The following is a 22559-nucleotide window of genomic DNA, read 5'->3' as shown; positions in this document are numbered from 1 at the left end:
CAATGCAATCTCTCCCTATTATTCTTTTATCCCAATTTGTTATCTTGATTGTCCTAGAAAAAAGAGTCCACAATACAAACTATAGTGGATCCATCATAAAATTCAATTATTTTCTGGAAGCCATTTTACAGTGGGTCAGCATTCTACCATTGTTTTGTGAAAGCAGTCAAAAAACCCCACACACTGCTAAATAAAACTTCCTTAATGATCTACATTAGTTTTGCACAATACAGTGAATTCAGATTGGAAATAACCACAGTTCCCAGCTGAAATCCTTGATTTTGCAAATCTAACATATTGGGAGATACTAGATTGGGAAAGGCTAATCTGACATCCCTAGCTCTTAATTTATCCACTGACTCCCGAAGAAGCAAAATAGGTCTCAATAACATGTTCTTAAGATTGGCCAGAGATGAGATTTCCTTCCACAGATTTTGAGAATGTGAGATTGGGGAAGGCTAGTTTAGAGATTTAGCCAAATAAATGGCATCAAAGAGGCCACCATTTAATTAAGCCAAATCTCCCACTCCCAATAAGCTATTTTAAATTAAAACCTTATGGAAGGAGAATATCTCAATACCATTAAGTCTTTAAGAATAAACATTTTTAAAAAGTCTTTTAAGAATAAACATTATTTTCTGTAGCTGTGGTAATTTTTGAAAGCTACACCTATTTCTCTGGACCGGCGGAAAAGCAAGCATTGTCCCCAGTGTCAATTAGGGAATACAAAAACATGTTTATGAGAAGTTGCTAGGAAGCCAGGAATAAAGCAACACCTTAAAAGAAGATATGAGTATCTTCCTTCGATATACATCTCAAAGACCATCAGGAGTAACAGTTAAAGTCTCTAGAAATAAAAAGACATGGCATCATTTTTCCCCGTAATGACTTGGACATCCTTGGTATCTATGATACATAATTGATCCTTTGCAAAACTAGGGTTGTGTAATCTCTGATGTTTCAACTTCATGCAATTGTATTCGTGTCGTACATCTGCAAAAGGATATAATCCACAGCTTATTGGTTGAGATAATCACAAGGTATTTTAATTAGCACAAAATATAAAGGGCAGCGGTAGCAGAAAAATACCAAGGCAAGAAGGGAAGCATATCTATAAAGAAAATTGAAAGCCAATAGGGAAAAGTCTTCTATCCCACATTTTTACAGCAGCCACTCAAAGGCAGGAGAATGGTGATGCTACTATTATTCTTTATCACTGTGATTCTGTGCTTGATACTTTCTTTTCTGAAACAGTTCAGTAAACGCAAAGACCACCCCCCAGGACCTTCTCCAATTTCCTTGATAGCAGGAAGACTGTTGGAAGGGACTTTCTTGTCAGAGAAGACATTAATAGAGGTATGTCTTTTAAAATGCTTAATCAAATAACAATACAGAGAAGGGGATCTTGACAGACTTGAACACTATCCAACAAAATGTTGCTCGATAGTGAGAAATATATTTATTTAGGCAAATACACAGATATAATATAGGTAGTACCTGGTTCAGCAGTGGTACTTCTGAAAGGGACAAGGCTGTCCCGGTTGACCACGCAACAAGCATGAGCCAGCAGTATGCTGAGTCAATGCAGTTTAGGGCTGCATCGATAGAGCTATAATATCAAAATCACACAAAGTGATAGCAATAGCACCACTTCATAGTACTTTTCAGCACTCTCTGGGTGGTTTACAGAGTCAGCATATTCCCCTCAGCAATCTGGGTCCTCATTTTACTGACCTTGGAAGAATGGATGAGTCAACCTTGAGCCAGTCATGATTGAATTCCTGACAGTGAGCAGGGGTAGCCCGCCATACTGTATTCCAACAACTGCGCCGCCATGGCTCCTGTGCCACCAATGCAGCATAGAGCATAGTGATAATCCTAATCTATGCTGCAGTGGTCAGATTGCATCTGGGATGGATGGGAAAGAATGCAAAGAAGAGCAGCAAAGATTGGCATGTTTAGAGAAGGCTAAGAGCTCTTGATATCACAGAGTAGAGGGCTGGATTCCTTCTCCTTAGCACTTGATTTGTCCCAGTGCTAGTGTAGTAATCAGTGCTCAGTCATTGCAGGGTGCAAATAATGGCCGCTGACACGCAGCAGTTTATTCTTTATATACAGTATTACAAGCAGGAAAAGGAATAACATGGCAACAGCCCAGCAAGAGCACTTCATTGGTTAATCTACTCACCAATGCTTAAGGATAGAAAGCAAGAGGCCAGAAAGAGGGAAAAGTTGGCATTGTTGGTGCGAGCTGTTATCAGACAAGCAAGGTCACACAGAGCTACGCACTTTCACATCGCTATGGTGATGTGAAGGGGGAGATAGATGCAGAGAGGAGGGGCACACGCTAGGAGGGACAGTTTTCCGATCACCACCTTTATCTGTCTCTCACCTCTACAGCTAGACTTTCAGGAATTCTCTAGCATTCTTGGAATTGGCTTGGTCTTGGAGGCTCACAGTTTCCCAACTGAAACGATGGTTAAATCTGTCCATGTGTTGTGAAATTAAGCAGTTTTCATCATATCTTCTGACCGCTAGTTGGTGTTCACAGATGTTCTTTGCCCCACTCCATGGTTGTGACTATGGGCAAGCTGTCACCCAAATTTTGATCATGTTCTCTCAGTGGGGCTGCAATGGATATAACTTTGGACCTGAGCCATCAGTCCCTTCCTTCAGTGCCATCATAACTTTGAACATTCACTGAATAAATGGTCATAAATTGTATTCTGCTGTAATATCCAATCAACATGAATATGTGTTTGACATTCATAAATTATGATTAATAGTTTATTGTAGTTGTTGAAGCATTGGCTTTTGAAATATTGAACAGATAAGAGAATTGTGGGAATAAAGATCAAAAGAGAATTTTATAGATTAAAGGCATTTGCTGATGATTTGATATTATTTTTAGAGGATCTATTGAAAGGAGCAGAAATATCAGTGGGGAAACTAAAAGAATTTGGTATACTAATAGGTTTCAGATTAATAATCAGAAGTCAAAGATGTTAACAAAAATATGTAAATAGAGAATCAAAGAAAATTAAACTAAAGGAGTTAAAACAGTTTATGTCCAGGATATGAGGGGTCTGTACATATTTTCTCAGCCCTCCTTCTGAGTTGTGCAATATACAAGTCCTCAATGGAAGGCAGGCTGGTGCCAACTGTTTTTTCTGCAGTCCTAACCCTCCATTGAAGTCTATATCTGTCCTGTTTAGTTCCTGTACCAAACCAGACAGTTATAGAAATACAAATGAGAGATTCAAGAATTCCTCGGTAGAACTGTATCAACAGTTTCTGGGGCAGTCTGAACTTTCTGAGCTGATGCAGGAGGATCCTTAGAGTAATTGTTAAATAGAAAAAAGAGTAATGGAGAGAGCATACTGCCCTGGGGGGCAGGGGAGTTGCCTGTGATAGTATGGGGGTATTTGATGCGATTTTCCCAAGTTTCATCTATTTACTCTGGGACTCTGCAATGGTCATAATATGAGACAGTTGCCAAATGTCAGAATTTTGATCTCGTGACTAAGGGGCTGCATAAGTGTGAACAACAGTCATACTGTAAGTCACTTTTTCAGTGCCATTGTAACTTCAAACGAATTTTGAAAATCAAGGACTATCTGTAGTTTGTACTACAGTTCCTTCAAATTATGCAAAAAGCTTTCCTGCTGTCATACATTAAAAAAATGCATTCCAGAGTCCATGGATCCTGGAGAATACCATCCTCAGCCACAATTCTACCTTTTTTTGCCAACATGTTTTTTTCTCTGTTGGGAAATAAAAGAGCTGTACAATAGCTGCTGCTCCTACTGTTACAATTATACTCTCAATGTCATTAGTTGATTAAAAATTATTCTTGAAAAATCACAGTTATAGTACTAGAAGTCACATAAGGCTGTTGAATAAACATTCAACTCCAAGGGTGTTGGAAAATAAAACAAGTTTTATTAAAGTTGAAAGAGGGGCACATAACTAAGGCAGAATATCAGCAAATAGCCCGAGCCTGCAAAGATGAAGTGAGGAAAGCTAAGGCTCAAAATGAACTAAGATTTGGGACAAAAGTCAAAAATAACAAAAAAAGCTTCTTTCAACATGTAAGAAATAAGAAAAAAGTTAAGGAAATGATTGGTCCATTAGTGGGAGAAAGTGGCAAGAAGGTGACAAGCAATTCTGGAGAAAGAAGAACTATTCAACTCGTTTTTGCATCCGTATTTACACAAAGGGAAAAAACAATCCAACTTATCAAAAAAGTACTGTAAAAAACAGATTAGAAACACAAGTTAAGAAGGGCAAGAAAATGGTAAGTGAGCACCTGTTCACCCTAGATGAGTTCAAATAACCAGGACCAGATGGACTACACCCCAAGGTTCTGAAGGAACTGGCAGATGTGAACTCAGAACCACTGAACTATATCTTTTAAAGATTCTGGAGCACTGGGGAACTACCAGAGGACTGGAAAAGAACTCATGTAGTTCCCATCTTCAAAAAAGGGAAAAAAATAGATCCAGGAAACTACAGACTTATCAGCCTGACCTCAATGCCTGGGAAGATCTTGGAAAAGATCTCAATCAGTGAATCAGCAAACACCCTAGAAGCAAACAAAGTTATTACCAAAATCCAACATGCTGGAATTGGGTATGTCAAGTCTATTTTTTTAACTTTTTATTAATTTTCCAATGTTACAATTATATCTTTGAAAAGCAACGTGGTATCTGAGTTACAATAATTCCATTACATACAGGTATCATTAATACAAATCTCCAACTATTACAGCCAATATTTCCTCTCTTTTTTCCCTTAATACATACTGTCTCTTGTTTAAATTAGTATACTTCTTATTCTATCCATCAGCTACTTAATAGCTTTCTTACATTTATCAATAATTTTATATATTATTTATTTTAACATTCCATCTTTTGGACCATCAATAACCTTATGAATTTTCCCAGCTTTAATTTTGCATTGATATTTAAATTAAACGTTTAATATTTATCATTTCCAAATTTTTAAATAACCCCAATGCCCTTTGTCACAATTCCGCATAACATCTAGTATTCCGAATATATATCTTATCTATCTCACTTCTATATCAACAAATTAGTAATACAATATAACATTCTTATTTTCATTATAATTTCCAAATATTATAAATTCAATAACCAAAATTTCTCCCATTTCAGCATTCTTCCTTATATCCACTTTCTCATATTTAAACTTATAATTTTTACTTATCACTACATCAAAACATGTTAATTACGTTACATCACTCTTAACATATATATATCTTAATCATCTTTATCTAACCTTTATAAACAACTCAATATTTCAATTTAACTGTTGATATTTATGCATCTAGATTTTAATTAGCCAATATTTTTCTTTATCTTCACATCATAACAATATCTCGTATTCAAAATACGGGTCTTGTCTACTTAAGTATATTCTATTTTAAACCTCCTAAATATGCCCACACTCCATTCTTCTTCAATCTTATTCTGGCTTTTTTTCTTTGCCAAATCATCTTCCATGTGCTTGCTTCAGGATCCTCAAAGATTTCTTGTATTATTGTATATATTATGTCATATTGAGATGACCATCCAGTCGCCATTTTTGGAAGGCTGAGGGGTCTGGCAGGACTACCAGATTGTCTCTTTATTTTCTCCTCTTGACATAGTTGTCCTGAATTGTTTATCTTTTCTTCCGTTTGTTTCTCTTCTTGATCTTCAAATTCCTTCTGATTTATATAGCAGGTTTTTTTCCTCCATCCATGTTGTCAGATTTTTTTCTGAATTTTCTATTGTCTGTATTTGTTGGACAGTTAGGTCTTATGTCATAGTATTTAATTGTTCATTTTTTCCTATTTTATTCTGTATAGATAGGTTTTTAGTTATAGTCAAAGTTTGAGTTTGCATATCTAAGGCTTTCTGGTTTTTCCCCCAAAAGCTCTTATTTCATCGCCAGTTTTAAGAAGACTTTGGTAAGTTTTGTAAGTTATTTTCAACATAGCAAAAATTTGTTTTTGCATTTCTTCCATAGGAAAAGTCTGTTCCTGGACTTCCATAGTGATGAGTTGAATTGAAAACTTTCACAGTCCCCCCCCCCCAGTAAATAAGAAACAGAGCTAAAACTCTCACAGCTGGTGTTCAAGGTTACCAGATAAATCTTATCTTGTTTTCTAAACTGTCAGCCAGGTCTCTTTTCTTTAAGAATAATAAATTGCAATTTCAGGTTTAGCCACAAGATGTCACCCCACTATTTAAGGAATTCCTTTAAATCTCAAAGTTATTGTAATCTTTTTTGGGGGGGATTCTTCTATTTTAAGAGGAAAACCTCAGACTTTCGAATAAAAATTAAAAGTAAAAAGTAGATAATCAAAAATCTTTTAATCCACAAGCTTTAGGACAGACATGTCAAACTCGCGATGTCACGTGACATCGCGCAACGTATCGGAGCTTTTTCGCCGTTGCTGGCAATGGGGTGGGCGTGGCTCTGGTATGATGAAACCGGCCCACGGGCCGGCAGTTTGACACCCCTGCTTTAGGAAATAAAGTTCCAATTGGGATCCATTTATTTTTTCAACGTTTTCAAAAAAAAAAGCTCCCTTGTGTATTCAATTGCCGCTGTTTTGGAGGGAGGGCTAAAATCCCCCTTCCCTCTCCACAGGGGAAAAGTACTTTAGCAGCTTATGCAGGTAATTAAGTAATTAGGATATAAGAGAGGTAGTTCTCACCCAGTCCTTCCCATGCTGCTTTGAAGTTGCTAGATGGTAAGTGTGACTTTGGCTGTTAGCAGCCTAGGGACGAGCCATATTTCTATGGCTGGTCCTTTCGTCCACCAGTTTGGAGGGAATTGCTGCTCTCCCGCGAACCAGCGAAAGCCCCTCCTTGCTGGTTGCCTCTTTGGAGCAACTTTCGGCCCTTTTCAGGGCCCCCCAGCGATGCAAAACTGAATGGGGGAGAGAGAGCAAGTCTCCCAGCTGTCCATGGTGGCCGCCTGGCAAACCGGAAGCCCCGGGTATGATCAGGGGACTGGAGGCTAAAATATCTAAGGAACAGTTGCTGGAATTGGGTATGTCAAGTCTAATGAAGAGAAGGATGAGGGGGGACATGATAGCAATGTTCCAATATCTCAGGGGCTGCCCCAAAGAAGAGGGAGTCAAGCTATTCTCCAAAGCATCTGAAGGCAGGACAAGAACCAGTGGAGGGAAACAAACCAAAGAAAGAAGCAATCTAAACGAAAGATAAATTTTCTGACAGTTAGAACAATTAATCAGTGGAACAACCTGCCTTCAGAAGTTGTGGATGCTCCAACCCTGGAAGTTTTTAAGAAGAGACTGGACAGCCATTTGTCTGAAATGGTATAGTGTTTCCTGCCAGAGCAGGGGATTGGACTAGATGACCTCCAAGGTTCCTTCCAACTTTATTATTATTATTATTATTATTATTATTATTATTATTATTATTATTATTATTATTATTATTATTATTATTATTATTATTATTATTATTAATCTTTTGCAAAAGCTGGTGTACTGTTCTATATGCAAATAAAGGGTCACACTGAATCAGTTTCTGCATAGGTTTTTATACCCTGTCCCATGCATCATGCCACATCCTTCCAATTGAAACCCAGTTGATACATTTAAATTGGTCACATGCTTTCCGATCGCCTAGCAACCATTGCAATTACCAAACCCTTCAATTATAAGATCCAAATCCCCTTTTGTTCCTGTCTTATCTTCCCTTCCTTGTCTGTGGCATGATCTGTAACATCCTGCTAAGGGTGTAGCTTATGTACAAGGTGAACTGCTACCCAAACTGAATAATTGCAATTATAAAGGATTTATATCTTCCCTTGTTTATCTACAAGAGTACCTGCTTTTCATCTAGAAGCTATGTGTGTATCAGAGTTCATGCTTTGGTTAAACATGGCTGCACTTTGGTTCATAGTTATACTTTAAAATACAAACTCTAGGCAGTTTTTATAAAGAATAAATCTTATATAAATTGAATAATATGTTATTCATAATCTATATGCTATTCTACAATAGTGTGCACTATTCAAAAAACATGCTTTGAGTCAGTGTATATAGTTCCTCTCTATTCCTTCAGCTTACTACATTTCCTTTCCTAAAAATACCTTAGCTAAGTGCCTCTATATGCCTATTCCTTTAAGCAAAAATGGAAAATTACAACATATACATTTCTTGTGTACCTCACAAGGCTGTAATTGAATTTACTGAGTTCTGGAGGAAGAAAAATACAGGAAGATGAGAAGGCAAGAGGCAGGAAACTGGAAGAGAAGATCACACATTAACCTGCAAATGTGCATAATAACATGGAAGATTTATCTTTTTCTACTTTGTACAAATTGCAGCTGGCGAAGCAATATGGGAACGTTTATTCTCTGTGGGGTGGAAATTATTATATTATAGTCTTCTCTGGATACCAGACAGTGAAAGAAGCATTAACTAAACATGCAGAAGCCTTTGCTGATCGCCCGGTTACACCATTCATGTTGAGTATCAGCAAAAAAAGTGGTAAGTTTTGTCCAACTTTGTGGATTCACTATGCTCTCCAGAGTTAGCCTCTACACATCCATGTATCTACACTCAGGTTTTAGATAAAGACATGGAATATTACAGAAGTTGAAGAGAAACATGAAATGAAAGGAAACACAGATGTTCGGTGATCAATCTGAAATGAGTTATTGCACTGAATTTGTCAAACATGTCATAAAGCGAGGTGATTGTTGGATCTTTGCTGTGACAGTTCTTTTCGTAATTTCATATAGATATAATTTATTCTTAAAAGGGAGATTATTTGGTAGCTCACGTGAGGAGCAGGATCATGAAATAGGCAGTGTTTAATACTGTGGACCAAATCAAGAAAAAGCAGAACGTTTAGGAAATTGATAAAGCATGTCTAAAAATATATGGCCAACATATGGCTCAATTTAAGTTAGGATCTTCATTCTGGNATTTTTCTAGCTTATCAAGTAGTAGGTTGTGCTCAACTTTATCAAATGCCTTACTGAAGTCCAAGTAAATTATATCCACAGCATTCCTCTAGTTCACTAACTTTGTTACCTGGTCAAAGAATACAATAAGATTTGTCTGGCATGATCTGTTTTTGACAAATCCATATTGGCTTTTGGTTATAACTTTGTTTGCCTCTAGGTGTTCGTTGATTCATTGTTTGATTATCTTTTCCAGAATCTTCCCAGGTATTAAGGTCAGGCCGATAGATTCTCTAGTCTCTCTGGCCTCTAGTTTCTTGGATCCATTTTCCCCCCTTTTTTGAAGATGGAAACTACATCAGCTCTGCTAATTCCCCAGTGCTCCAGGATCTTTGAAAGATGTGGCTCAGTGGTTCTAAGATCTTGTCTGCCAATTCCTTCAGAACCCTGGGGTGTAATCCATCTGGTCCTGGTGATTTGAACTCATCTAGAGTGGATAGGTGTTTTCTTACCATTTTCTTGCTTATTTTGACGTACTTCTAATCTATATTTTATGGTATTTTTTATAGGTTGGTGGGTTTTTCTTTTTGTATAAAGACAGATGCAAAAAAAAATTGTTAAGTAGTTTTCTCCTCACTGCTCGTCAACCTTCTTGCCATTTTCTCCCATTAATGGACTGATTATTTCCTTGACTTTTTTTTCTTGCTTTTTGACATGTTGAAAGCAGCTTCTTCTTTTTTTTACATTTTTTACTTTTGTAGCAGGTCTTAGCTCATTTTGGGCCTTAGCTTTCCTGATTTCATCTGTGCAAGTCTGGGCTGCTTGCTGATATTCTGCCTTAGGTACATGCACCTTTTATACTTGTCTTTTTTGTCTTTTAGTTTATCAGAGATTTTTTTCTGCAGCCGTGCTGGTTTATTTTGAAATCTCTTATTTTTCTGCTTCATTGGAATTGGGCTAGATTGGGCTTTTATAATTTCACTTTTCAAAGTTTTCCAAGCTTCTTGGCTTGTTTTCCCCCTGAGGATTCTCATCCATGGGATCCTTCTCAAGCTCTAAGTTTATTGAAATCAGCTCTCTTGAAATCCAAGACTTTAGTTTGACTTTTCTTTATTGCTTGAGCTTGCATAAAGTTGAATTCCAATATTGCATGGTTACCCCCCCCCCCATTCCAAGGTTCCTATAACTTCAACACCTTCTAACATTTCATCTCTGTTACAGATGAGAATTAAGAGTGAGAATTAGAGTGAGAATTAAGTCCAGAATGGCTGACCCTCTAGTTCCTTCTCTACCTTTTGGGAGAGAAAGTTGTCTGTTAGGTTTGTCAGGAATCTGTTTGATCTTCTACTAAATGCAATCTGTTTGATTTTCTACTTGGCTTTACTAGGGCTCACTAACTTTTTATTCCTAGCATTATTTATTTATTTTTAAAAAGCTCTATTAGACCAAATTGCTTTTATTACTAACATTTTCTGTTATCAGGACAGCCATTTGACCCATCAGTGTACATTACACATTTTTTTGGCAATGTGATCTGTGCTGTAGTTTTTGGACATTGTTTTTCCACTGAAGATAAGGAGTTTTTGGAATTGCTGGAATCCATGGATATTATTTCAAAATTTTTAACAAGCTTTTCCCACATCGTGAGTATTGTGGTCACTGCCCTCCTTCTTCTCTGAGTGATACAGAATTAGCCAGAACAATGGAGCCATGGGAATTACCAGAATTGTAATTTCACTGAATTATTATTTTATTTTTCATTCCCAAATTGGAAAATGTATATTATGGTTAAGCTATCTGATCAATAAGCTTAGAGTTGAATAATTTGGAATGCACATGAGGACCATTGACAGCAGATAATAGTGCAAGGTGGTAGGCACTTTACTTCCCTAAATATTTTTGGAATATAAATTGGACTGTTGGGTGGCATTATGTATTTAGAAACCTAGCCTAGGATAGAAATTCTATACATTTGTGTACTCAGTTGTTGACTTTTGTTAAAANTTGAGAAAGTAGAAGAAGGTGTGGAAATTCTTCAAAATGATATGGTAATGTCACAATATAGAGAAATGGAATTTGCTCTGAGGATTAGGGGTCTTAAGGAGGACTTACAAGAGAAACTTAAGGAAGAAATTGTTACAGCTTTGGCCCTGGTTTTGGATTGCAACCCAGAGGTGATCTGTGGAGAAATAGAAATTTTTTTAGAGTAAACTCCTGGGTTGCACATCAGAGAAACATACCTAGAGATGTGGTTGTTTACTTTACCACAAGAGTACGTCGTAATGAAATTATACAGCTTTTTTTATCAGAAGAGATTTCAAATTGCTGCACAAGATATTATATTTTTAAAAGAAATACCTTCTAAGATTTTAAGAAGAAGAAAGGATTTTACTTTTTTGGCTCAGGAGTTAAAGAGCGGCAGATGCCTTTTAGATGGGAGATTCCTTTTGGAATTGTGGTAAATTATGCAGGGACCAGATACAGATTAAATACCATTCAAAAAGCTAAAGATTTTTATTTATCGGTCCTGAACGCTGATTTATCATCATCATCGACATCTACAGCAAAAAAAGATTTGATGGAGCAACTTGTTGTGGAATTGCCTGGGGCCATGTCATCATCTGCAGGAGATCCTCAGAATCAACAAAAGTTGGGAGTGAACTCAAAGGAGCAAAGAATGACCTGTGCTGCCTTTAGGCATAAAGAGAAAGAACAACAACAAAAAGAAATTGTATCCATAACATATTCACCGACTTCAGAGCCAGTGGGAGGGGCGAGGCCAAAGAGATCTGTAACGACAGATTTGCAGGGAATGCTTAATAAGCTCCACAAGCCAAAGGATGGTTAAGTTGACGACGCTGCACGTGAATGGTTTGACTTTACCACAGAAAAGGAAGAAATTATTTTAATATTTGAAATAATATAAAAAGGATTATATGCTTGTAAGGAACTCATATTACTTTGAAAGATTCAATATTTGATAAACTTAAGATTGGGATTTTATCTTATTTCTCCAGCTTTGAAGAAGGAGGCATTGTTTTATATGCACTATATCAGCAACAACAACAAAAACAATTTTATAGGTTTTTGCATATGTTTGGAGACTGGAATGCTGTTGCTGATCCAATGAAAGATAAGAAGATTTCTTTGAAAGTATTGACTTAAGAGTGAAGAAAGTGAAGGACAAACTTAAATGTAAAATTTAAGAGAAAATTTATATAAGATGTTTTATAGATAATATTTAGATCTTTAAAAATTGTCTTGTATGTATTTTAGTTTACAGCTTAAATGTTGGAGGTGGATAGATTATATTCAGAGAAAGTATGGAATGAATAAATATCATATAGTTTTTGAGTAGATATATTGTTTTTACTTATTGTTTTAGATTAGAGTTAAAGTATGTAAATATTGATTGTATTATGTTTGTTTAGTTAAATTGTAATTTAGATATGGAATGGGATGTGCTTTAATCCTGTATTTGGTTCCGGGAAGTCCAGGGGGGCAGGGGGGAAAGGGATCTCTTATGTATAGTTATATTTTGGTATACTAGAATGGTAGTGAGATATAATGTATTTATTGAAGAAAGGAGGCTCAGTCGACCTCCAAGACCACATCTGAAAGAGGAGGAGAGAAGGAGGGGGGATGTGTAGGGTAGAGTTGTTGAGAGGGTGGAGAGGAAGAAGGAAGGAGGAGGAGGGAAGTAGGTAGGTTAAGAGAGGGTGAATGTGGTCCTGGGAGGCTGCTGAGCATCTTGGAATATGAGGTTTTTATGTTTTTTATTTTTTTATTAATGTATGCCATAATTGTATCTATTTGTTTATTTAAAAAATTAATTTAAAATTTGATTAAAAAAAAACAAAAAAAACAGAGGGATAGAATCAAGATCACCTGAAGTGTTAATACCATTTTACAATGCCTTGTAAAAGCAAAGATGATTAGGGGACTGGAGGCTAAAACATACAAGGAACAGTTGATGGAATTGGGGTGACATGATAGCAGTGTTCCAATATCTCAGGGGCTACCACAAACAAGAGGGAGTCAAACTATTCTCCAAAGCACCTGAAGGCAGGACAAGAAGGAACGGATGGAAACTAACCAAAGAGAGAAGGAACCTAGAACTAAGGAGAAACTTCTTGACTGTTAGAACAATTAACCAGTGGAACAACCTGCCTCCCAGGCCTAAAATGGCCCACCGGAAGTGCATGGATGCCACTTCCAGAAGTTCGTTCTAGGCCTTGGAGGCCCAGGCCTGCATCAAATAAGAGAACCAGTTGTTCAGGTATTTGAATGCCACCTCTGCCTGTTGCCATGGAATAACATTGCCAGCTATTTCCCCTCCTGCCATAATCTCTTGTGTAGACAATATTGACACAGTTGATTTAACTACAACAGAAACAATTAACATACTATTAGTTCACAACCAAAAGGGATCAGTGGTTGTTCCTACTCTGATCAAAAATATGATTCATATGTCCCACTTTTAGAATCACTGTCTCTAGCCCTGTTTCATCCTGATGGTTTGATTAGAGCTTCAATCTCTACAGAAAAAATGGACTATGAACCAGAAAGGGAAACACTAGGTTTGGGAAAGAAATAACAACAACAATAACAACAACAACAATAATAATAATAATAATAATATATCCATCAGTCAATTGCAAAAGGTGGCCTTGCTAGGAACAGCTTCCATCCTACGACGATATCTGTAATACCATCAAAAATCCACATCTGCCTATCCCAGGTCCTTGGTAAGGACTCGATAGGTAGACAAAAATGCCAAAACCAGTCTGAACATCTGGATGATTAATAATAATAATAATAATAATAATAATAATAATAATAATAATAATGAAAAAATGACATTTCATCTTTCTCACTGTTAACTTTAGAGCAAGGAGGATCCAAATTCTACCTATGATGAAGACAACTTGGTTCATTGCATTGGTGACATCTTTATTGCTGGGACAGACATAACTAGTAGTGTTCTGCAATGGGCATTGCTACTAATGGCAACTCATCCAGATATCCAAGGTGACAATAAAGTTGAATTTTTAGTGGGAAGTGCAATTCCTCTACAATGTCACGCTAGATAGAATATTAATATATGTATATTCCAGATTGTATAGATAGTTTCTTATCCGATTTCAGGGTTATATTCAACCTCCAGAAATGGTTGCCTTCTCAGAATAACAGTGTTGGAAGGGACCTTGGAGGTCTTCTAATCCATCCCTCACTCAGACAGTAAATCCTATACCATTTCAGACAAATGGTTGTCCAATCTCTTCTTAAAAACTTCCAGTGTTGGAACATTCACAAGTTCTGGAGGCAAGTTGTTCCATTGATTAATTGTTCTAACCGTCAGGAAATTTCTCCATAGTTCTAAGTTGCTTCTCTCCTTGATTAGTTTCCATCCGTTGCTTCTTGTCCTGCCTTCAGGTGCTTTGGAGAATAGCTTGACTCCCTTTTCTTCATGGCAAACCCTGAGCTATTGGAACACTTCTATCATATCACCCCTAGTCCTTCTTTTCATTAAACTAGACATACCCAATTCCAGCAAATGTTCTTTATATGTTTTAGCCTCCAGTCTCCTAATCATCTTTGTTGCTCTTCTCTGTACTCTTTTGAGAATCTCCACATCTTTTTTACATTGTGGGGACCAAAACTGGATGCAATATTTCAAGTGTGATCTTACCAAGGCATTATAAAAGTAGTATTTTGCGGTACACAGAAGTGAACACAATATTCCAGATGGGAAAACATGTGCATTGTTTGACTGATTTGGATCATAGATGAGATCCTCCAAGGCTGATATTCAATCAATCTTCCAACAGATGTAGGGAATAATAGGAGATCCCTAGAAATAGTAACTTCCCAGCATTCTTTGCCTCGTCTTCTCAGCTTTAACACTTCCTAAAGTCTCAGTTGTTATGGAGTGGAAGCCACAGTGAGCAATGGTTGCAGTTTGGAATGGGACAACTCTCCACAGCCAACTCGCCACGGGACAATTCATCATAGCTAACTCACCGTGGGACAACTCGTTGTGGGACAATTAAACAATTCAATTATTTAAAATAAATAACAAATATTTTAATTTTTGTCATTCACATTACATTTTGTCCCTCCTTTTACATTCTTTAATGATTCTATTCCACCATTTCTTTGATATTAATGTAACTCTTCTCCCCCAGTGAGGTGTCCTGTGGTGAGTTGGCCATGGCGAGTTGCCCCACAGCGAGATGGCTGTAACAAGATGGCCATGACAAATTGTCATAAACCCCTGCAGTTAGCCTCTTGCATCTGCTCCCTAGGCTTATCACATATTGTTGTGGCTGCAAGGAAGACTGGAACCCTCATTTCTGCAATTTCTTTTCTTTCTCCAATTTACTTACAAAGTCCAAGACTTCCAGGAGAAATAATCCCTGATTCAGATAACTGAATAGATTAGTTATGCTGGATGCAGTGATCTAGGACAGAAGCAGCTCTTTCAATACCCTGTTTTTAAAGGGGCAGTAAGAATAATATACTGTCTTGAACAAGAAAAAGAAATCTAAAAGACAAGCAACCCAGGACCTCAAACATCCTTGTATTGCTGTTTTCATGAAGGACTGAAGGAATGGCAGCATGTAAGGTCTGCAGACACAAAACAAACTTCATTAGAGGTTAAGATTTATATGATCTGAAGAAAAACCAAATTATTTAGAGCCTTCCTCAGAGTGAGATACATCCAGATCTCTGGGAGGCAGCCAATTCAGAGAATGGACTGCTAAGTGGTGGTGGTAGTAGTTTTTATACACTTATTTTTAGTTTCATCAGTGAGTGTTAATAACCCTTTCCTGCTCTCAGAATTTTATACTCCAGCTGACTAACTATTCAAAATCTCTTTAAGGGCAACCACATGAAATAATTCAGGTGGAAAGGTATCTCTCCACATTCATCTTACTTATCTTCTGAGATAATTTATAAGTTCTTCAATAAAAGTTACTTTCTTACTCTTTTTCTCAGACAAGGTCTACAAGGAGATAGAAACAGTTTTGGATCCGTCTCACTCCATCTGTTATGGAGATCGGAAGAATCTGCCCTACATCAATGCTGTGATTCATGAGATTATACGAAGCAAATACGTCACATTATTTGGACTACCAAGAAAATGTGTGAAGGATGTTTACCTCAATGGATTTCTCATTCCCAAGGTGTGAATCTTTCTGAATTCCAAATATAACAGTACAGAATAACAGAGTTGGAAGGGACATTAGAGGTCTTCTGCTCCAATTCCCCTCCTTGGACAGGACACCCTGTATCATTCTGGACAAATGACTATCCAATCTCTTCTTAAAAACCTGATGGATCACCCACAACCCCCAGTGAAAACAATTGTTGATCAATTGTTGATCAATTGTTCTCACTGTAAGGACATTTCTTAGTTTTAGCCTCCAGCCCCCTAATCATCCTTTAAGAGCTGGATCTGTATATGGATGCCCTGTTGAACTTCCACTCTTTGCTAAAACTTTGTTGGAATGCAGTGTTTAAATCAAAGTGATCCACTTGCTGCTATGCTAAGCATGTCTTTCAAGGAAGAATGTATGAATGCTGGTTTTGTCAGACTTCTGGTTTATCACACTAGGCCAACTTCCAACCCAAAGCTTTCTTCCAGTAGCTCACCTGAGAAGTTTCGATGCCTTATTATCATGGTTCTTTTAAGTATACCCAACTCAGTGGGCTCCATAACATGACAGTCAACCCATAACATAAGACCTAGGCAACACACACAAACACTCAAAGGCCAGCACTCCTTACTCACTACTCCACTCTTTCCCACTACTACTACACATCCTCCTACTGCTCTCCAACTTGCACCTTGTGAGTCCTATTACTGGAGAATATCTTTCTGCCTGTTTTAGGCTACCTCAGGCTGCTTTATTTTCACAGACAAACACACCACACTTCCCTGCCTCTCTGCTCAACTGTTATAGCGAACAGTTGCTATTCTGGCTAGGGAGAGATCTTAAAGGGACAGCAGAATTGCAGGTGCTGGCCATTTTTTAAGCAGCCTGTCCTCTAATGCTTATTTTTATTAAATGCTTAAGTCGTCTCCTTTGCAGTTTTTTTTTCATATACATGATTTAGTGAGTCACATCCCTCTTGGTAATATAGAACAGCATTCATGGTGGAAATCATTGTCTGGGCCTCGGTTTCTCCTTTTGATTATTATTTCTAGCTGATGTCTAGGTGTGAATGAGGATTACTTTTTAAACTTACGCTGTTTGCTTGCTGTTCACTTCTTTCACTATTGTGAGTATCAAACCATCAATGCTTCCTGCTTCTACAACTGTGTTGGCTCTCTTTTGTTTTGACCCATATGCATAAATGACCCTTTGTATTTGCTGTAGGCTGGGCTTCTCTCCAGGCTGTAATTCAGGCTGGGCTTCTCTCCAGGCTGTACACTTTGTGTTAGTGACTTTCATTGGGAAAGTTAGCACTACCACACAAGACTTTGAGAAATGAATTATCTCAATGAAGGATAACTTGGCTTGTTCATAGTCCCCATTTGCTTCTCAGCTGCTTCCATGAAGAGAAGAGATGGGAGTCAAAGCAAAAAGACAGATTAGTTATTTCTAAAAATAATAAATGCAGGGCAGAACTTAATAAATAAAGGGGAGGTTGCAGAAGTAGCCTGCAGATTAAGCACAGGTAGTGCTTGAAGTATTTTATTAATATTAGATTGGATTTTTATCCCACCTTTATTATAAATAACTCAATACATAATATTCTTTCCTCCTATTTTTTTCCACAACAACCCTGTGAGATGGTTTGGGTTGATAGAGAGTCATCCAGCCAGTTTTCCTGTCTTAACTGGGACTAGAACTCATAGTCTCCTGGTTTTTCCAGGCTATCACCTTAAACCACTACAAAAAACTGACTACCTGAATATACCTAAATATATACCTGAAACATGCAAGGAAAAGAAATAGAATATCCAGAAACAAATGAGATTGTCTAGAGCAGAGGTCCCCAACCCCTGGTCCATGGACCAGCACCAGTCCACGGCATGCCAGAAACAGGGCCGCTCAAACAAGGAAAGCATCCCCCATCTGCGGGATGCAGGAAGTATGCCAAACCACGCCCCCTCTGGTCCATGGAAAAACCTCTCTTCACAGAACCAGTCCCTAGTGCCCAAAAGGTTGGGGGCCACTGGTCCAGATGTTTCCATTTTTTTCTTTCTTCATTTTAGGGGGCTATGATTTTACCAGACCTGCGCTCTGTTCTCCTTGATCCTGAACAATGGGAGACGCCTGAAAAATTCAACCCCAACCATTTTTTGGACAAAGAAGGACATTTTGTCACTAAAGAAGCATTTATGCCATTTGGAGCAGGTAATATGTAGGTGTCAAGGCTGCTAACATCGGATGTTCTTGCTTGACAACATATAAAGAAGCAAACATGTTTTATTTAACCTGTGTATCACTTCTAGAGTTAAAGTCAGACAATGTTAGAAGAGAGGGGGGAAAGTATGTACTCGGGGGATAGTTAGCCATAACAATATTTCAGTACAGTATTTCCAAGGTTAGTTGTAACCAGAGGAGTTACGGGAGGGAAAGTTCACACTTCAAACTAATTGGAGAATGTGATTGATGACACTGTTAAATGAAGGAGTGAGTTATGCTTTGTTACGGGTGATTGGGGGAGGGAGAATTCAGTTTTTGGCTTCATTATGTACGTGCCGAAGCTATGTAGCAAGAAAAGGATTCTTTAAGGTAAACAAGGCCTCAAAGTTCTTTGAAAAGCTTCTTCTTTCGGAACCATGACAGTAGGTTTCTTTCTCTTTTGTAAAAAGAAAAAAAATGTGTAGGTTTCTTTTGCTTGTAAGGAAAGAGATTGCATTTGAAAGTGTGCAGGTTAAAGGGCAAAATAACATTTAGTCTATATCTACTGGGGATTTGGGGGAAGATAACTTAAGAAGCTTAATTTACCTTCCCCCAGTTGGGGGGGGGGAAGAACTGTGTAGCATGAAAACCAAAAGAAACATTTAGTGATGCAATTCTCCTGGTGTTAGATTAACTTAAGTAAAACTCAAGAATGCACACAGCTATATTAGCTCCAGTCAGTAAGTTGTGTGGTCAAATTATTTTTCCTAAGATGAGACAAAGGTCCCAGAGAGGCTCTCCAAAGAATGAGGCCCCAGTACTCCTTATCTTATGGATCCTCCACCCTTACCCCCAGAGCATCTAGCAGGGTTAAAAAAGAGCAGAAATACATCCATAGAGGGTCCAAAGGATCATTCTGCAGTGGCCTGGAACTCTATGCTTCCTCTCTATTTTTGTTTAAAAATGGTCCCAGCTTCAAGAAAAGAGAGAAAAAGGTAAGTTGATTAGGAAATGAGGGCTTCCTTGTATATTTACTACAGTTGGGGAAGGAGCATCTGATGTACCACAGTTACCACTATTAGACCTCACCATCCTGAGTCAAGGGCTGACGGTATCTGATATCCAAAGACAATGATTTAGAAGAGGACACTGGGTTGAGTCAGAGGAAAGGTTCGAGGAAGAATTAGAGGAAGCAGCTCAAATCATAGATATAAGATGGGATCCTTCTTATCCTGTATGCTGAGGTGTGGGGAAGAATGGCAACCCATTGGGGATAAAAAGAGTTCTGCAAAGCAATAAAAAATGTATGAATTACTGTTTTCAGGGAAGCTAATCCAACCATCTGCTCTTAATTATTAGAAAAGTATTTTTTGTTTGTATATTTATTATTATGCCACCTATTTCCCCTTCTATCCTATAAGGAGTCTCCCCTACAACTGCTTCCTTAAATGTAGCCCTTCTTTTCATTGTTAGAAAATAAAGGTATAGAAAACCATACATGGGATTGCTAAAACTTATGAACAGAATCGAATCGAATCGAATCGAATCGAATCGAATAGAATAGAATAGAATAGAATAGAATAGAATAGAATAGAATAGAATAGAATAGAGCTGGAAGGGACATTGGAGGTCGTCTAGTCCAGACCCCTGCTCAAGCAGAAGAAGCTATATCACCTCAGATAGGTGATTGTCTAGTCTCTTCTTAAAAAATCTCCAGTGATGGAATGCCCACTGTAAATTTATGAAACAGGTTGCTGAGATCTGTGCAGGAACGGTTAGCAGACCACGTGGCCTGCAAGCCAGACTTTCTGTCTACAGACTACTTAGTATGCATTTAAGTGAGAGAATACTGTATTCTCATTTGCTGACGCTGCCCAAAGCTGAGTGTATAAATAGGGGTGGAGCAATGCTTGTTAGTTTCTGTTTTGACCTTCAATAAAGAAATACTTGTTTTCTACTGCTGCCTCTTCAATGCTGAACCAAGCAGAAAACAGAACATTGGCGACGAAGGTGGGATTGTGCTGCCGCAATTCGAAGAGCTGAGTCACTACGGGGGAAAGGCCTAGCAAGTGCTTGGTTGGAATGGCGTTCCACCCCCCCTCACTCTATCCTGCCAGTACGGAAACACTGGAGGAGAGTGCTTCCAAAGATCCGCCCTGGAAATCCCACGGAAGCTTGCGCAGCACGAGGCATTGAAAAGGCTGCGAAAAACTCACCATGGCGAAGATCGGAAAACTCTCTGAATTCGACATTGCTCATCCAGAGAGGTAGAGCTCCCACGTTGCGAGAGTTGAAAACTACCTGCGAGTTAACCAAGTTCGACACGATGGATTGAAGGCCGCGATGCTGCTGTGTGTTTGCGGTCAAGCAACATTCGACATCGCAGAGAACTTGGTTGCACCAGCGCCGCTTGAATCCATTGCGTACGCAGAACTTAAGAAGATGCTCAAAGAACATTTTGAGCCCAAGCTTTCAGTCATCGCTTGGTGGCATGCTTTCAAACAGCGAGACCAGTGTCCCAGCGAGTCCGCTGCTGACTTCATAGCCGCTCTTTGCCAAGCAGCACGGCAATGCGAATTTAAAGATCTTGAAGAAAGGCTGCGGGACCGTTTAGTTTGTGGTCTAAGGAGCTGAGAACTGCAACAGAAGATCTTTGCTAAAGAGACTATCTCATTTCAAGATGCATTGAGGGACATAACGACTGAAGCAGCAGCAGGCGGGGCTGTTAAGGCCTTGCGGCTCTCCAAGAACCCTCCTTGCACCGAGGCCATCCACCAAGAGGATGCCGAGTTGAAGACTCCAAATTGGACCACGAAGTCAATCGGTTACAGCAACCTCCAGAAAGAAGGCCTCAAAAGCAACCTGACAAGGCAGTTTCTTTCTCTCATTGCATTGGGTGTGGAGGCCGTCACAAACGGGCTGACTGCCGGTTCCACACAGCAACTTGCTGGGTGTGTGGCAAGAAAGGCAACATTGCTGCCGTTTGTTTGAGTCACAGGAAAGAACATTCATCAGAAGAGTTGCCTCGGAAAGGTACCAGGGTCCCCAGTCAAAACAGGGTGGGCTATTGCATGAGTAGAAGAAGCGTGTTTAGGACAGGCGCCCATCGCCCACTAAAGGAAAAGTTGCACCTCAAAATCAAGTTGCAAGTGGTTCCTTCTGACATGGAGTTGGACACGGATTCAGCTCTATTGATAATCTCCCAAAGGACACTTCAGCAGATTTGTAGTCAAAGCGGCAAACGAGTTACGCTCAGGCCTTCGAACCTCGTTTTAACCGACTTCCAAAACTCCCGGATTAACGTCAAGGGGGAGGCCACACGGGGTGCAGTTCAGGAATTTCGAGGGTCCCTTGGAAGTCGTAGTTGTTGAGGGCAACTGCACTAGCTTAAATGGACTTGATTGGTTTGATGCTTTGAGAATTCAAGTGATGGGGTTAAATAGCTTGCAAACGTCGAGCCTTTCGGCGGTGTGTAAAGAGTTTGCTGATGTCTTCAGCTCAGAGTTAGGGGCATACAAAGGGCCTCCAATTGCACTACGGTTAGATCCTTCAATAGCAATGATAAGAATTAAGCCTCGTCGGGTGCCTTTTGCCTTAAAGCAGAGAATCAATGCAGAGCTGGACAAGCGGTTGCAACAAGGCATCTTAGAGCCGGTGGACAGCAGTCCATGGGAAACTCCCATTGTAATGCCACTTAAGTCTAACAGAGAAGTCTGCATTTGTGCTGACTATAAATGCATGTTAAACAAAGCTCTCCAGCAGCACTCCTATCCGATGCCTGTAGTCAGCCACATTTTGGCATCTCTACAGGGAGGTCACATTTTCGCCAAATTAGATTTGGCCCAGGCCTATCAGCAGCTGCCGGTGGATGACGCCACGGCTGAGGCCCAAACTATTGTAACCCACAGGGGAGCCTTCAAGGTGCGACGGTTACAGTTCGGGGTTAATGTAGCCCCGGGCATTTTTCAAAGTGTAATGGAGCGCACGCTCCGCAACATTCCGGGTGTATGCCCATATTTCGATGATGTCCTCATAGCTGGGGAATCAGTTGAAAACCTCGCTGACAGGCTCCGGGCCATCTTGCAGCATTTCCGCGAAGCGGGGCTGAAGTGCAAACAGGAGAAATGCAAAATTGGAGTCACTTCCACAGAATTCCTGAGATTTTGTATAGATGCCGAAGACATTCATCCTGCTGAATCCAAGCTCAAAGCACAGTCACCCATGCTCTTGTCACCTCCCGCC

General features: G+C 39.0%; 1 protein-coding gene across 1 annotated transcript in view; it reads left to right on the top strand.

Annotated features, from left to right (window-relative positions):
- LOC114922861 (cytochrome P450 2K6-like) overlaps positions 1-22559 on the top strand; it is a 28297-nt gene that overhangs the window by 556 nt on the left and 5182 nt on the right. Inside the window, exons 2-4 of the mRNA XM_029284936.1 lie at positions 13845-13986; positions 15958-16145; positions 18185-18326. Of these exons, the coding sequence (XP_029140769.1) occupies positions 13845-13986; positions 15958-16145; positions 18185-18326 (472 nt within the window). The remainder of the gene's footprint in view (positions 1-13844; positions 13987-15957; positions 16146-18184; positions 18327-22559) is intronic.

This window comes from Protobothrops mucrosquamatus, unplaced genomic scaffold, assembly GCF_001527695.2.
Source record: "Protobothrops mucrosquamatus isolate PMUCROS unplaced genomic scaffold, P.Mucros_1.0 scaffold1126, whole genome shotgun sequence".
Classification (NCBI taxonomy): domain Eukaryota; kingdom Metazoa; phylum Chordata; class Lepidosauria; order Squamata; family Viperidae; genus Protobothrops; species Protobothrops mucrosquamatus.
The sequence above is the reverse complement of the archived record's forward strand: the minus strand, read 5'-3'. Positions and strand labels throughout refer to the sequence as shown.